At 39.7% G+C, this 12,787-nt stretch overlaps 2 protein-coding genes across 2 annotated transcripts in view; both read left to right on the top strand.

The window, feature by feature from the left end:
• The first annotated feature begins 9,317 nt into the window (after window positions 1–9,317).
• Window positions 9,318–9,734, top strand: LOC137596865 (histone H2A-like). Its single transcript, XM_068317643.1, has one exon. The coding sequence runs from the start codon at window positions 9,318–9,320 to the stop codon at window positions 9,732–9,734; it is 417 nt and encodes a 138-aa protein (XP_068173744.1).
• Window positions 9,735–10,890: 1,156 nt separating this feature from the next.
• Window positions 10,891–12,787, top strand: part of ppp1r37 (protein phosphatase 1, regulatory subunit 37) — a 39,460-nt gene continuing 37,563 nt past the window's right edge. The window contains exon 1 of the mRNA XM_068316868.1: window positions 10,891–12,621. Within this exon, the coding sequence (XP_068172969.1) occupies window positions 11,856–12,621 (766 nt within the window). The 5' untranslated portion in view covers window positions 10,891–11,855. The remainder of the gene's footprint in view (window positions 12,622–12,787) is intronic.

Genomic DNA, 12,787 nt, shown 5'->3' with positions numbered 1-12,787 from the left:
CGTGCGTGCGTGCGTGCGTGCGTGCGTGCGTGCGTGTGTGTGTGAGTGTATGAGGATGTGATGTACCCCACATTTGGCAGATTATAAGAACAGCTAAGTAGGAAGGAAGAGAGGAAAGGCCAACAAGAGGCCACTGAGCATTTCCATCTGGGCGCTCACGGGATATCAACAAAGACTGTTATAATAACACTGCTCCAAGCAGGTGTCCACGTAACGGCAATTTAAAGACACCTGGATAAAGAAGAATTGAGAAACAACTGTTATAAAATTCATGCGTATTTCAAAATGTTACTGAGCTTTATTTGCAGAGGTAGAGAGACATTTTGATGGTGGTTTGGTTACAGCATGGAAATGCCGAACGATGCCAATAACATAAACATGTTTCATACACCATTTGAGTTCATTTACCTTGGAGGCATTTCAGGAACCAAAGCTCTGAGGATTGACTCCATTAAATGATAGAATGACAACCGCAAGTCAGATGGAGTGTACCAGACATACCACCAAACATATGCAGCGACAGGCAAAATTGCAACGATGCAAAAAACCCAAACAGCAGATCAGACATGAATGTCAGGATCAGCAGGTCAACTGAGACAGAAGCAAGGGGAGGGGGGACAGTGACTAGAGCTAAAATATTACCACAGCTGGGTTTTAATTTACTTTGAACAAACCAAAATTGATTGTCCAAAATGATTGTCGATGAAAACGTTTATAATTTTAGATTGTGTGGTTGTTGTTATCCATGGGTGATGTGTGATGGTGCCTGTGGGCTTCAGCTTGTACCCTTGCTTTAGCAGTTTGAAATCATCGGTATGCCCTTCAAATACACACCGTAAACACTTACCTCTCTGAAATCACTTCTATTTGAAAAAAAAAAAATTCTTCTCAGAATACAGTAAGTGGTTGGTTCTATACTGCCATCGAAAGCTGATAGTAGCCCTGTAAGTGACAATAAAGGAGAATTCACCAAGGGTCAGTTAGACAATCTGAACATACAAAGATAATTATAATTTAGCAAGGGTCACTCATTAGCTAATTTGACATGAGAGACAATTTGACAACATGGGGCTTCCCTCTGGGCTGCAAAGCATTTTGTTTTAAAAGGTGTCAAAGATATTAGTCCAGCCTATTTCTAGCACATTTCAATTGTAATATGTAACATCAGTGATTGAGGCGACCATCAGTCACGTCAAGCCAGCTCTCAGTAGTCAACACTTTGTTCTGTCCAGTGGCCCCACCATCCCTCCCCGTCCCCCTTGTCCTGCTTCCCGTCATGTTTTGGACGAGGCAACGGCCCAATAACGTAAATCACAGACCTGTTTGTAGCCAAAATGAGAAAACCAAGCCTGAAGCTACAAGAGCATCTGTTCTTCCCTCTAAAAATCCACAAACATTCACAGATATGCACGCAAAACAAATGCAGGTCTGAGAACAGCCTTGAGCTGTCAACACATTGGTCCAAACCCTGCAACAGGTTTTTTTTATTTGTATTGACAGGCATGGACAGATAGACCTGAGGCATCATGGAAACCAAGAGGGAGGAGAGGATGAAAATAGAAGAATGGAAAAATAGGGGTAGAAAAAAAACATGAGAAACATTAGGAAAGACACAGAGAAGCAAAAACTGGCTGGGATAAAGGAGATATCCCGAAAACAAGCCATGACCTACATGTATCAGAGATAGAGAAGAGTAGCTAACATCACAAAGACCAGTTCTCAGTAGCATTTAAAATAAGTAAAATCTCAGGACATTTTTAGATGAGATTCAACTTTGTCAACTTTGCGTATGTTACAGGTAAAAAGCAACAAAATGCAGATTGCATCTAACCAGAAGTGCGTAAGCAGTGATTAAATAAGTATGAACAGTATATACAGGTAATGATATACTGTATATACATTTTGATAATATATTGTGTGCCATGCATTACTGGAAGATTTAAAAAGCAGTAGCTGGTAGCAATTTACATTAAAATGTTGCAGTCAGAGACTGCAACATCCCGCGACACCCCTAAATTCAACATTTGACCCTGACCTACACATTTTGTGCCTCTAGCTTCCTGAAAATGTTGATTTTTGTTTTGTGATTATATCTCATCGGGTTTCAGAGATGTGTACCTAAAAAGGTATACAGTGCGCAGTCGTTCCTCGCGGTTAATTCGTTCCAGGAACCACACGCAATTGTCGAATTCCGCGATAGAGCAACAAATTATTTATTATTTGCTGTAATTTAAGCGTTTATGAACCCTACCCATACTGATATTAAAGCACATTCTATCTGTATAACCGTTTCCCACACTTTTATCAACTGTTTAAAGCAATTTTGTGTCTCACAGAAGTCCGAGACTCACAGAACGTAGCAGCCATCAGCCAATAGAATGCGTGTACAGTATCACGTGATTGCCTCCCAAAAATCTGTGATGAGTGCAAAAGTTGAAATTTGACCTTGACCCAGCTTTCCCAAGGTCAAGGTCAAATGTCATTTTTATCTCCTTTGCTGCCCGAGTAATGTGCTTTTTCTTTCATCTTTCCATCTGCTACTGTTGTGAAGATATTCGGTGGACGGACGAACACACAAACACTGACAATTACAACACATCAACGCTTCGCCGGATGTAAAAAAGATGAAATTCATAAAACTTTCAGTTTGGGATGAAATCCCCTGTCCATAAACTTTAAAATGACAGAATTATTTTCTACACCACACAGGACTTGGGGAGCTTTTTTCCCTCTTCATTAACCTTTTCTAGTGAATAAAATGTTGCATAATCTTGAGAAGGCTTGGCACCATAGCGAGGAGGGTAATGCTGTTGCCTCATAGCCAGAAGGTTCTGGGTTTGAGTCCTCTCTGTGCAGAGTTTGCATGTTCTCCCCGTGTCTGTCTGGGTTCTTTCCTCCAACAACATGCAGTTTAGGTGAACTATTCACACCAAACTTCCCGTAGGTGTGAATGTTTGTCTTTTGTGTGGTCTGCAAATGAGCTGGCATCTTATCCAGAGTGTACCCCACCTCTCGCCTGTAGACACCTGGGATAGGCTCCAGCAGACCCGTGACATGCAGGCGGATGAGCGGCTGAAGATGAGACGATCACCAGAAACTGGATGGATGGAAAAATGTTGAGAACCACAGGTGGAAAAAGAAGTAGAAAGAGAAACTGTTGAATGTTCCGTGCTAGCTAATATGCAGTTAGCTCAAAATAAGCAAAGCAAAAACCATGCTGCTATATCATTATAATATACTGTACAGTATTTAATGACTCAGTTGTACTTCACTGTCACTTCCTTTTGTGACCCAGCCTTGAAACAAAAGCCAAATGTGTTCCAGACTTTTTCACAACATCTCTCCCTGATCTCAAACGAACAAAAAACTGAGAGGCTGCAATTCCACTGAACGGCTTCCTGAAAAGTCTATTTCTCGATGTGTGAATCTTATATAGTAAAAGAATCTGAAGTAAGTATTATTCCTTGTGTCAGCTAAAAAAATAAAAATATAAAAGGAGAAATTTTCCAGTCTCATCCGATTCCAGTTCACCTGTTTATGTCGGGAAAACATGCCATAACATCCTGAGTGACACCCTGGGAATAGTTTCTGTCAAAAGGATTAAATAAATTCTTAGAAATTTCCAGCTGTGAAATAGACTACTATCTTAGGCTTATTAGCTCATGGAGCTTTGCTGCTTGTTCATGAAAGGTGATATTATCAGGGGAAAAGGGAATTGCAACAACAAATTCTGTGACAGAATCCAGAAAGCAGAAATATTAAATAACAGCAGCCTCCATGGCACAGGGGTAAAGGTCCCTCTCTCTCTCTCTTTGATGCTATTTCTACTCATGTCAGTCTTCATAAGGTGGGAATTTGACCAACTGGAAGGGGAAGAGGAACCGCTGCCAGGAATGGCACTTCCTAAATGCTAATTCCCAGGGAAACAGGAGGGCTGGGAACAGGAAACCGCCCAGAAACAGTTCACAGAAATTAATATTTAAAAAATAAATGTGGATGTTTCTGTAGAAAGGTACCAAGAGTATAAGCAGAAGAAAGAAAGCAGAGGAAGTAAATTAAACAATGAGTAACACAGAGGAGAATTATGTGAAAGAAATCCAAAACAGCTTCTGTTTGAAATGAAGGAAAGACAGAAAAGGAAAAGAGGAAAGCAGATGGAGGAATTAAATGCAGAGAAGAATGGGAGTTTGCACAGGTGGGATGGATGGGTGGTCCGGTGGATGATGGAAAATCTTTGTCCTGTGCTTTCCCTCCTTCCTCTAATGACATGGCGGTGAATTTGCGGTAGTTTTCTTCTTCTGGTCAGTCCCCACACATAGGTGTTCAGTGCCAGATCAAATCCTACCCCAGTTTTATATCTCCCAAGGTCCACCCTGTGTTTTCATAATGTTTAAAAAGGGATATAGTTTTGTTGGGGAAACCAGCGACATGTGGTGTAGACATGTGGTAGCCATCACAACTCAGTTCAGAACTGAGGAGGATAAAAGGTGCATCTGATGATACAAATGATGAGGAAGGTGGAGAGAGAAGAAGAACAGCGTGATGTAAGAGGGAATTTAGATTACAGTATTCTATTCTAGACACTGCTAATATTCACAATTTTCGGAAGCAGACTTTGGAAACAGACCTAGCCTAATATTATTCGTTTACCATACATAGTAGGCCTTTTCTTAAAATGTTTATGGAGCTAATATTAACTGTGTGGTTTGTAAAGTAGATATAATACAGATTTGTGTAAATATAAGTTGAGTTACTAAAACTTCTGTTTCTTCAAACACCTTTAATGTCATTATTTCCTTCCAGCTGGTTCCATTACCTTACAGAATTAACTCAGACATTTATGGAAACCTTTAGTGGTTTACTTGTAGGAAATTAGACAAAGAAATCAATTTTGTCTTCTTGTTAGAAGCTAAAGCCCTTAACTTTTAGTTTATCTTAGTACAAGCAAAAAAATATTTTCTTTATTTAAAAAGTATGAATACCCAACAGCAATCCTTTTTAGAAGGATAATGATGTGCTGTTTCCAAATGTTTTGCTATCCTAACATAACAAGCAGCATGTGGTAGATTTCTGTAATCTTGAAACCAGAAAACAAACTAAAGCCTCTGATAAGTCAAAGTATTGCTTTGGTATTTATCCATGCTCATTTGAAATGAAACGTTTTCATAAAAGTCATGAGAAACAGTCACATCCTGACAAGAATCCCTAATCAAGAGGCGGCAGTCTTCCAGCAGCTGGAGGTTCTGGGCCTCCTGGTTACATCGTGGGTGGATGTCCATAAAGTTTCATAATTCAAGTGGATCCACTCACAGAATGACTCACTCTCCAGTTACTGTGTGGAGACATCACATTAATTGTCTCTTTATTAACTTACAAATTACAAGAAGGGCCAGAGCATTCAACGCTTTTTTTTTTTCTGCTATCAAGGCTCCATATGAGGCTAATGTCGCTGTCAGCTGAATTTATGAATGAAGGAGAAGTGCTTCGTGATGAAAAGGCTATTATCTGTTGAAAGTGATGAACATTAGCGATGAATAAATCCTCATGGTTTGCTTTTTTTTTCCTCAGTGGGGTTACTGACCGTTTTCAGTAATGAACGCTCCCTCCACATGGAATCATATATGTAATTGTACAGGCGTGCCTGCTCCTATGGTAGAAGTCATTGACCCTTGAGTTAGTTTCTTGTAGAAGATAAATTGCTTTCCTGAAGAACAGGCACAATGTCCATAAAGCAGAAAAAAGGGGAAAAACTAGTAGTCAAAGTAGCAGTGAAATCCTCCTAAAAGCCACGTCTACAGATTTATTACAGCTCAGGGAAAAGAAGAGGAGGCCTCTGCATGTCAGCAAAAGAAATTGAGGCAGACTTCTCTGTTTGTCCATCCACCTGTCTGCTGTAACCTCAACAAACTACTTGTGAAATTTAGGTTGTATATCTGTAATTCAAAGTATCCTGAGCGTCCTTATCCCGGTGCCTGGTTTTGCCTTCAGTGTCTAAGTTTAATCGTGTGTTTGGATCATTTCGTGGCTTCCTCCGCTTTCCCTTTCATGTCGTCTCCTGGCAGCACAGCAGACTGCAAACTTCACTGTTAGTAGCTACTGTTGCTAATAAATACAGAAGTCCTTCAGCCATTATCCAGACAACAACTCTCAGGAGAAATGAGCAAAAACAAGTGGTTTGCATCAATTTTGACAACAGTTGATGATGAAAAACTGCACAGCCTTACACTGAGCCTCCATTGAGTGCATCTAAATTGTGTTAGAAACCAGCCGGTGTGTCCACTGGCTTCACACTTGAAAGTCAGGCTGCAGAGATAGTAAGTTGGAACTGTTCTGACAGTTTGTGAGTCTGGTCCTGTCCTCCATGTGTCGGGAGGATGTTGAGATGTTGAAGAGAATCACATTCAATCTGTCCAAGGACAACCTGGAAGGTCCCCGTTTAATTTGTCTCACCGTTCCTCTCCTATTGGCTCTTTGCCACATTTTAAAGTGAATATGAACAGTCAAAATCTCTCTCTCTCTCTCTCTCTCTCTCTCTCTCAATGGAGGTGGGAGAAGACAAACAGCACAAAGGACAAAGCTGTTTGCTTTCAAATTTGGAAATGAGGATATTAACAAGGACGGAGCAACTGCTGGTTGGATTACAGCAAAAACAAAGTTGGACAACATGTTAAAAACAGTGTGATCATGTGGTTTCAAAATATTTTCCTTTCGCTCTGCCAGACGAGGTCTTCTTTATCTATGACTTTAGATGTAATGACAAATTCAAATAGAGGCCTTTTCGAACTGCAGTCTCATATGTTCGTAAATGTGCTGCAATCAGAAGTGACTGTTTTAAGGATTACTGAATGGCATAAAAGCATTTTGCTCTGAAGAAGCCTCTTGGATGAGAGACGAAAAGTCTTCAAACTGTTAAAACGAGTCCATTTGATTCTGTACAACACAAACATCCAAAACATAACTAGTGACATTGATCACGGCTTAACAGCAACTAAGCTCAGGAAGAGGCGCTGATTTAGTAATATATCGCCAAGCAACTATTTTGTGTTTAGGAACAGACTTTGTCACTGAGTTTAAGGACATATTTTATCACTGGTACCATGCTCATAAAAATAGCCTTATGCTATTGAAAAATAAAAATCATTCTGCATTAATGTGGTCCAAGTAAACAAAGAAAAACCCTCAACCCGTCGATCTCTCAATCCAACTTGTGTCCTTCTTGGGTACATAAATATGGACAGACAAGGAATAAAGAAGCACAATGTGTAACTGGAACAGTCGTCCTTGACTAAAAGGCACAGGAGTGTGGGGATTTGCCTGCAGAAAGAAGTAGATGATAGTTAACATTATTTATCTGGAACGCGACAGAACTATTGGAATAAATGGGTTTGAGACGAGACAGAACAAGAAGATAACAAGTATCTCCTAACAATACAGGAACTCCACATGAACATGGGTTACCACATTCTGATTTGTACTGCGAGCTCCTTTCAGACCTTCACATGTGAAAAAACCCTGAATACCTCTGTCTATCTCTGAATGTTGTAGCTAAACACTTGATAGTGTGTGCTACACAGAGATAGGAGGAGAGTCATCACTTCTAAGGGCCGTTATTTAGTCAGCACATCAGACAGATGCTGTCAAGCACCTGATAAAGAAGTACAGAATCATGGCACCACTGAGTGGTGATTTATAAGATTCCAATAGGAATAACTCAACTGAATAGATAAATAATTATAAACAGACTAGAGCTGGGTTGAGGTTGTGCTGCCATCTGCTGCTGGGGTTTTTTCAGCGCATTTAGATGACATCATAAGGGAAGACAAGAGATGAGGAATTACAGAGCTTCACTTCCTCAAGCATCTGTCATTCCACTTCTCAACTCTGCTGTTGTGCAGTTTCCTGAGGAGTATATTGTAATGTGTACTCTGTTTTACTTTGCAGTATTATTACTTTTGAGGATTTATATTCCTCTTTATTTGAAGCTCAAGTGATTATTACAGAGTATCAATAAATATATTTCTCTAATGTCTTTTCAATACTACAAGCAAAAACAACAAAGTACAGGCAAACTTTTCTTCGGAGGTAGATGTCATCAGTATCCAAAACATGCACAAAATGTGTCTCCACATTAATTTGAAATAATTTTGAAACCAGAAAAGAATGTTTTTAACACTTCAGTGTAGTTCATATGTTATGGACTGTATATCTTTTGTTTTTTTGGGGTTTTTTTGAACTTTTTATTACATCAAAACTTCAGCACAGTCATTTCATTTGCAACATCAACAACATCCAAAAAAAAAAAAAAAAAGGGCTGAGGGGTAAAAGACGTCTTGGCTTGTGTAGTCCCCATCCCCAAAACTCAAATCAAACTCTGCTCTCAATACAACGTTTTCAATCATTTCATACATTGAAATGTGTTGTCATTGTGGCACATTTTTGTTTCTAATTAAACAAAACATGAAGGCTGCTATCAGTTTTTCTTTGTTATTCTTTAAAATATTTTGTCAAGTATCAAAAATAAAATGTGCTTAATGTGGAACAGTGAAAACCTTTAGTGTTTCTAAAAATCTAAATTCATATTATTTGATAATAAATATTTGATGCATTAACATATAAAAAGCATTTGGTAGATGGTCGGGGGGTCGGGGGGTCTGAAATCTTTTTTCATCAGGTTTTACAGGTTAAATCATAATTTTGCAAAGAAACTAATTCAAGTAACTGTCTAATAAATAAGTATTTCATTAGATTTCTCTGATAAATATCAGAAGCATGATGTGTGCAAATTGTTCATTTGTGTATTTCAACCTTAAGTCAAAACATCATTCATTGCCATTGAAAATCTCTCTAGTCCCAGTGCGACTCACTGAATGCTGGAGGTGGAGGACGTGTGGGTATCAGATGGTCCAGATGGTTAAATGCAGGTGATCAAGTGAACTCCTTGTAGCAGAAGAACCAGGTGTTAGCAGTTAACCCATTACTGCTTTGCTTCCTCATATAAGATCAGTGCTCTGTGTTTGAAGGTACAGCTGCTGCTTCAACCAGGAGGACCTACAGAATATTAGTGAGTGCTGAGTCAAGTTTGCTGTGGTGATTTTATTTGTGGATTTTTTTTTTTTATTAAATGATTGTGCTTTAATTTTTATGCTTAGAAAATTAGCTGTTTGATGTGACATAATTCTGTAGGTCTTTTATCAAAGGTGATGTTTGGATGACTCCTGTATAAAGTCCACATATGTTTGACTTCGGAATTAACATACAAATCCAGGTGTTGCTTTTTATGACCATGTAACCTTTATTTCTCTCAGATCACAGTGAAGATGTCTGGCCGTGGGAAAAAAGTTGCACTCAAACAAAAACCTATAACGTCTCGGTCCACCAGGGCAGGGATTACTTTCCCGGTTGGTCGCATCCACAGGATGCTGAGAAAAGGCAACTATGCTGAGCGAGTTGGCAACGGTGCAGCTGTGTATCTAGCAGCTGTCCTGGAGTACCTCTGTGCTGAAATTCTGGAGCTGTCGGGAAACGCCTCCCGTGACAACAAGAAGCAACGCATTGCTCCTCGGCACATCTTGCTGGCAGTGAAAAATGATGAGGAATTGAACAGACTGCTGGCAGGAGTCACATTCTCTGATGGTGGGGTCATTCCAAATATTCATGCAAGCCTTCTCCCCAAGAAGACAAAAGCACCTAGAGATGACACTTCAGCTAAAGATGTTCAGTCTCAAGAGTTTTAATGTTTTTAATTGTTCTGTGAATTTACTGAAATTAAATAATTTTTGTTTTTAAGTGTGCATTTCATGTTTAGGAAGGGCAGATGTCTTTCTAGGGCATCGGTGTGTTCATTTAAACCACTCTAAACTAGCGTTATATCTTGTTCCTTTTGTCATCTAATGCTTCCCACATTTTGTGGCCATTTAAACATTTCAGAAAGGCAGTTTAAAAACAAGAGGGTGACAAAAATTAAGCTATCGATAACTTCTCCTCAAAATCTAGACTGGTCTTTAAACATGTGCCACAGGGCAAAGATTTCACACAGGTTGCTGACAGGAAAGTTGGGTCACTTGAAGTGGAATATTGTGATAAACTGTCTGATATGGCAAAGTGATCCAAAGTTTTGTTACTAATTACATACTGTATAAGAGGAAGTTGATTAATAGTTTAAATGTACTGTGAATTGACAGTCCATTGCTTGGACTTATACAATACTTGAGAAAAGAGAAATCGGACTTTCCAATTGGTCTTAGGAATCTTAATACATACCAAGAATTGATCAAATCTGATTTCACACTAATGGAAAGCTCAGAAAAAACTGAACATAGAATTTTAAATGTACCAAATCAACCCTTTTTTTATTTGGTTTTACAGATGTATTAATTTTCAACATCCAAATTTCAATAAATTTATATTGCGTACTGAAAAGGATTGTATGAATCTCTTTTCAGGTATATTTTATATGTGGCTGTTACAAATAGAATAGAAGCTGATGTTTTAACTTGAATGTCACTCCACGAGTGTCCAGTAGTGCAGACATTGCTGATCTTAAATAAAAATATTGGTTAACCTTTCACTTCACGTTTGACAACAGTTCTTCAGGTGATCTGTTCTCTTGAAGTACAGCACTGTCTCTGCACAAGAATGCAAACAAAAATTGTTTTTGAATAATTGTTTTTGAAATTATAATGGTAATATTTCAAAATTTAAACAAATGAAAATACAATGTCGAAATTTAGTATATATTCAATTAGCAGATTTTAAACGCGTTTCAGAACGTTTAACAAAATCGTCTCAAATATTCCCACTGATGTTTTTCGTAACCCTACGTAACACTGCGTCTGCTTGAATGCAGCCCGGCAGGTTACGACGTGATGACGTAAGACGCGTGAACAACAAACAGTTGTTAGACTTTAACAAGCTAGCGAATGGTAACGGTGGAGCATAACAGGTCCGACGCAGTTCTGCCGGACAGAGAGACACCATCCAGTCTCCTGCCTATGGGATATGTTAATAGTTTCAAATGAAATAGCAATGTAAGTACCGACAGATGTTCGGCTCACAGCGCTAACATTAGCCACCGAAACATGCTTATTTCTTGGAGCGTGACGCCAGTTTTATTTTCTGTCTGCCTTTGCTCGGCTGTTTTTTTGATGTGAGCTGATTTGCGCCACGACGGAGGGTGAGACCAAAGCCGGGGACTATTTTCTTTACACCATGTAATGGACTTTGTTGGGAGACGGAACAGATGAGCACATGCAAAGAAGCGGGCGCGCTACAGTTTTACGGGCCTGAACGTCATTGTTGGGCAACATTTGCAAGCTAGCTAATATTAGCGCACTCAAATACGTTCAAATTGATGTGTTTGATGTCGGACGGTGAGCTCAGCTTGCTAGCGTAATGGAGGCGCCCTGAGTGACGTGTGCTTTATTACCGCCCGTAATGTGTGACGACCTGTGAGTCCTGCCAGCGTCCCCAGTAGGAGCTTCACAACACGGTTCGATATACCGGGGTGATAGCTTCACAAAGTTGCCTCGTATGACACATGCATTATTACTTTAACAGTATTTAACTCAACCAAGTGTCGTTTATTTATCATTAACAATATTTGGTTAAAACTGCACTACCTGTTTTTATGGATCCATGTGGATCACATGCGACACGATAATTCAGAGTCAATACAAGTAACCTGCAAAAATGCAGTAACAATATAATATTCTGATTCCACTTGAATGGACATTAATCTTCAGGGAACTTAGACGACGTGTTTATCTACATATCTTGTCAAAGGAACAAAGTCAGGCGTATCTATTAGTTGGTCCCAAATTATTGTTTAATTCAACATACAGGCTGTGTGGCACCGTATGATACCGAGTTCCCTTGGAAATGAAAAAATGAATATCGAAGAGCAGTGTCTAGATTTGTGCAATATCAAGACTAAAAGCAATGTGGATTTGGATCACAACACTGCCAACAATACAGAAGAGGTCACCTCACAAACCTCTGAACTGACAACGGACAGTAACCTAGAAAAACAAAACACAGTTCCCTCAGAGGCCTCTGAAACATACCTGATGCCTCAACTCAACGATAACCTTCATGCAGCGGAGGAGGGAAACCAGCAGGCACTAAACACACTGGAAATTGATGAAGCCAATGGAAATCGACACAGCAGTGCCCAAGAAACACCTGTGGTAGTAAACACCACTGACTTGATTTTTTCCACTGAAGAGCAGCACAAGAGCAATATTGGGTCAGAGCAAATGAAAGGACATACAGACAAGTTTGTTTTACAAGATGATGGCGGGGAAATGGATGTGGGAGTGGATCTGAGTCTGGATGAGAGTGGGGTGTTGGAGGGCGACTCAACAAATGTCAGATCACTCTCGGACAATTCTTTAGACTCAGAATTCGTGTCTCAGGATATCCAAGTCTGCAACACAGCAGAGAGTCCATCAGATGCAAGCCAGATCAGCTGTACAGAGGATTCTACCACAGACAAGACTGGACTGTACCCCTCAGTGGAAGAGGGGGACGATGGGCACAAACCAGCTGGCAAAAGAGTGACCTTTCCCTCAGATGAGGATATTGTTTCGGGAGCAGTGGAGCCTAAGGACCCCTGGAGACACGGTACGTGTGGTGTTTGTGTGTCTGTTTTGATATGACAATGACTTCTATTTGTCTACAGTACCTGTACAAACAGGTTTTGTTGAGGGTTTAGTCTCAGCTGTTGATTGGATTTAAAATATCCACTCTTTCTCTTTCTCTCTCTCTCTCTCTCACCCTGTTTCTTGTG

Source organism: Antennarius striatus, chromosome 6, assembly GCF_040054535.1.
Source record: "Antennarius striatus isolate MH-2024 chromosome 6, ASM4005453v1, whole genome shotgun sequence".
NCBI classification, from domain to species: domain Eukaryota; kingdom Metazoa; phylum Chordata; class Actinopteri; order Lophiiformes; family Antennariidae; genus Antennarius; species Antennarius striatus.
Note: the sequence above shows the minus strand (reverse complement) of the source record. Positions and strands in the feature narration are given on the sequence as shown.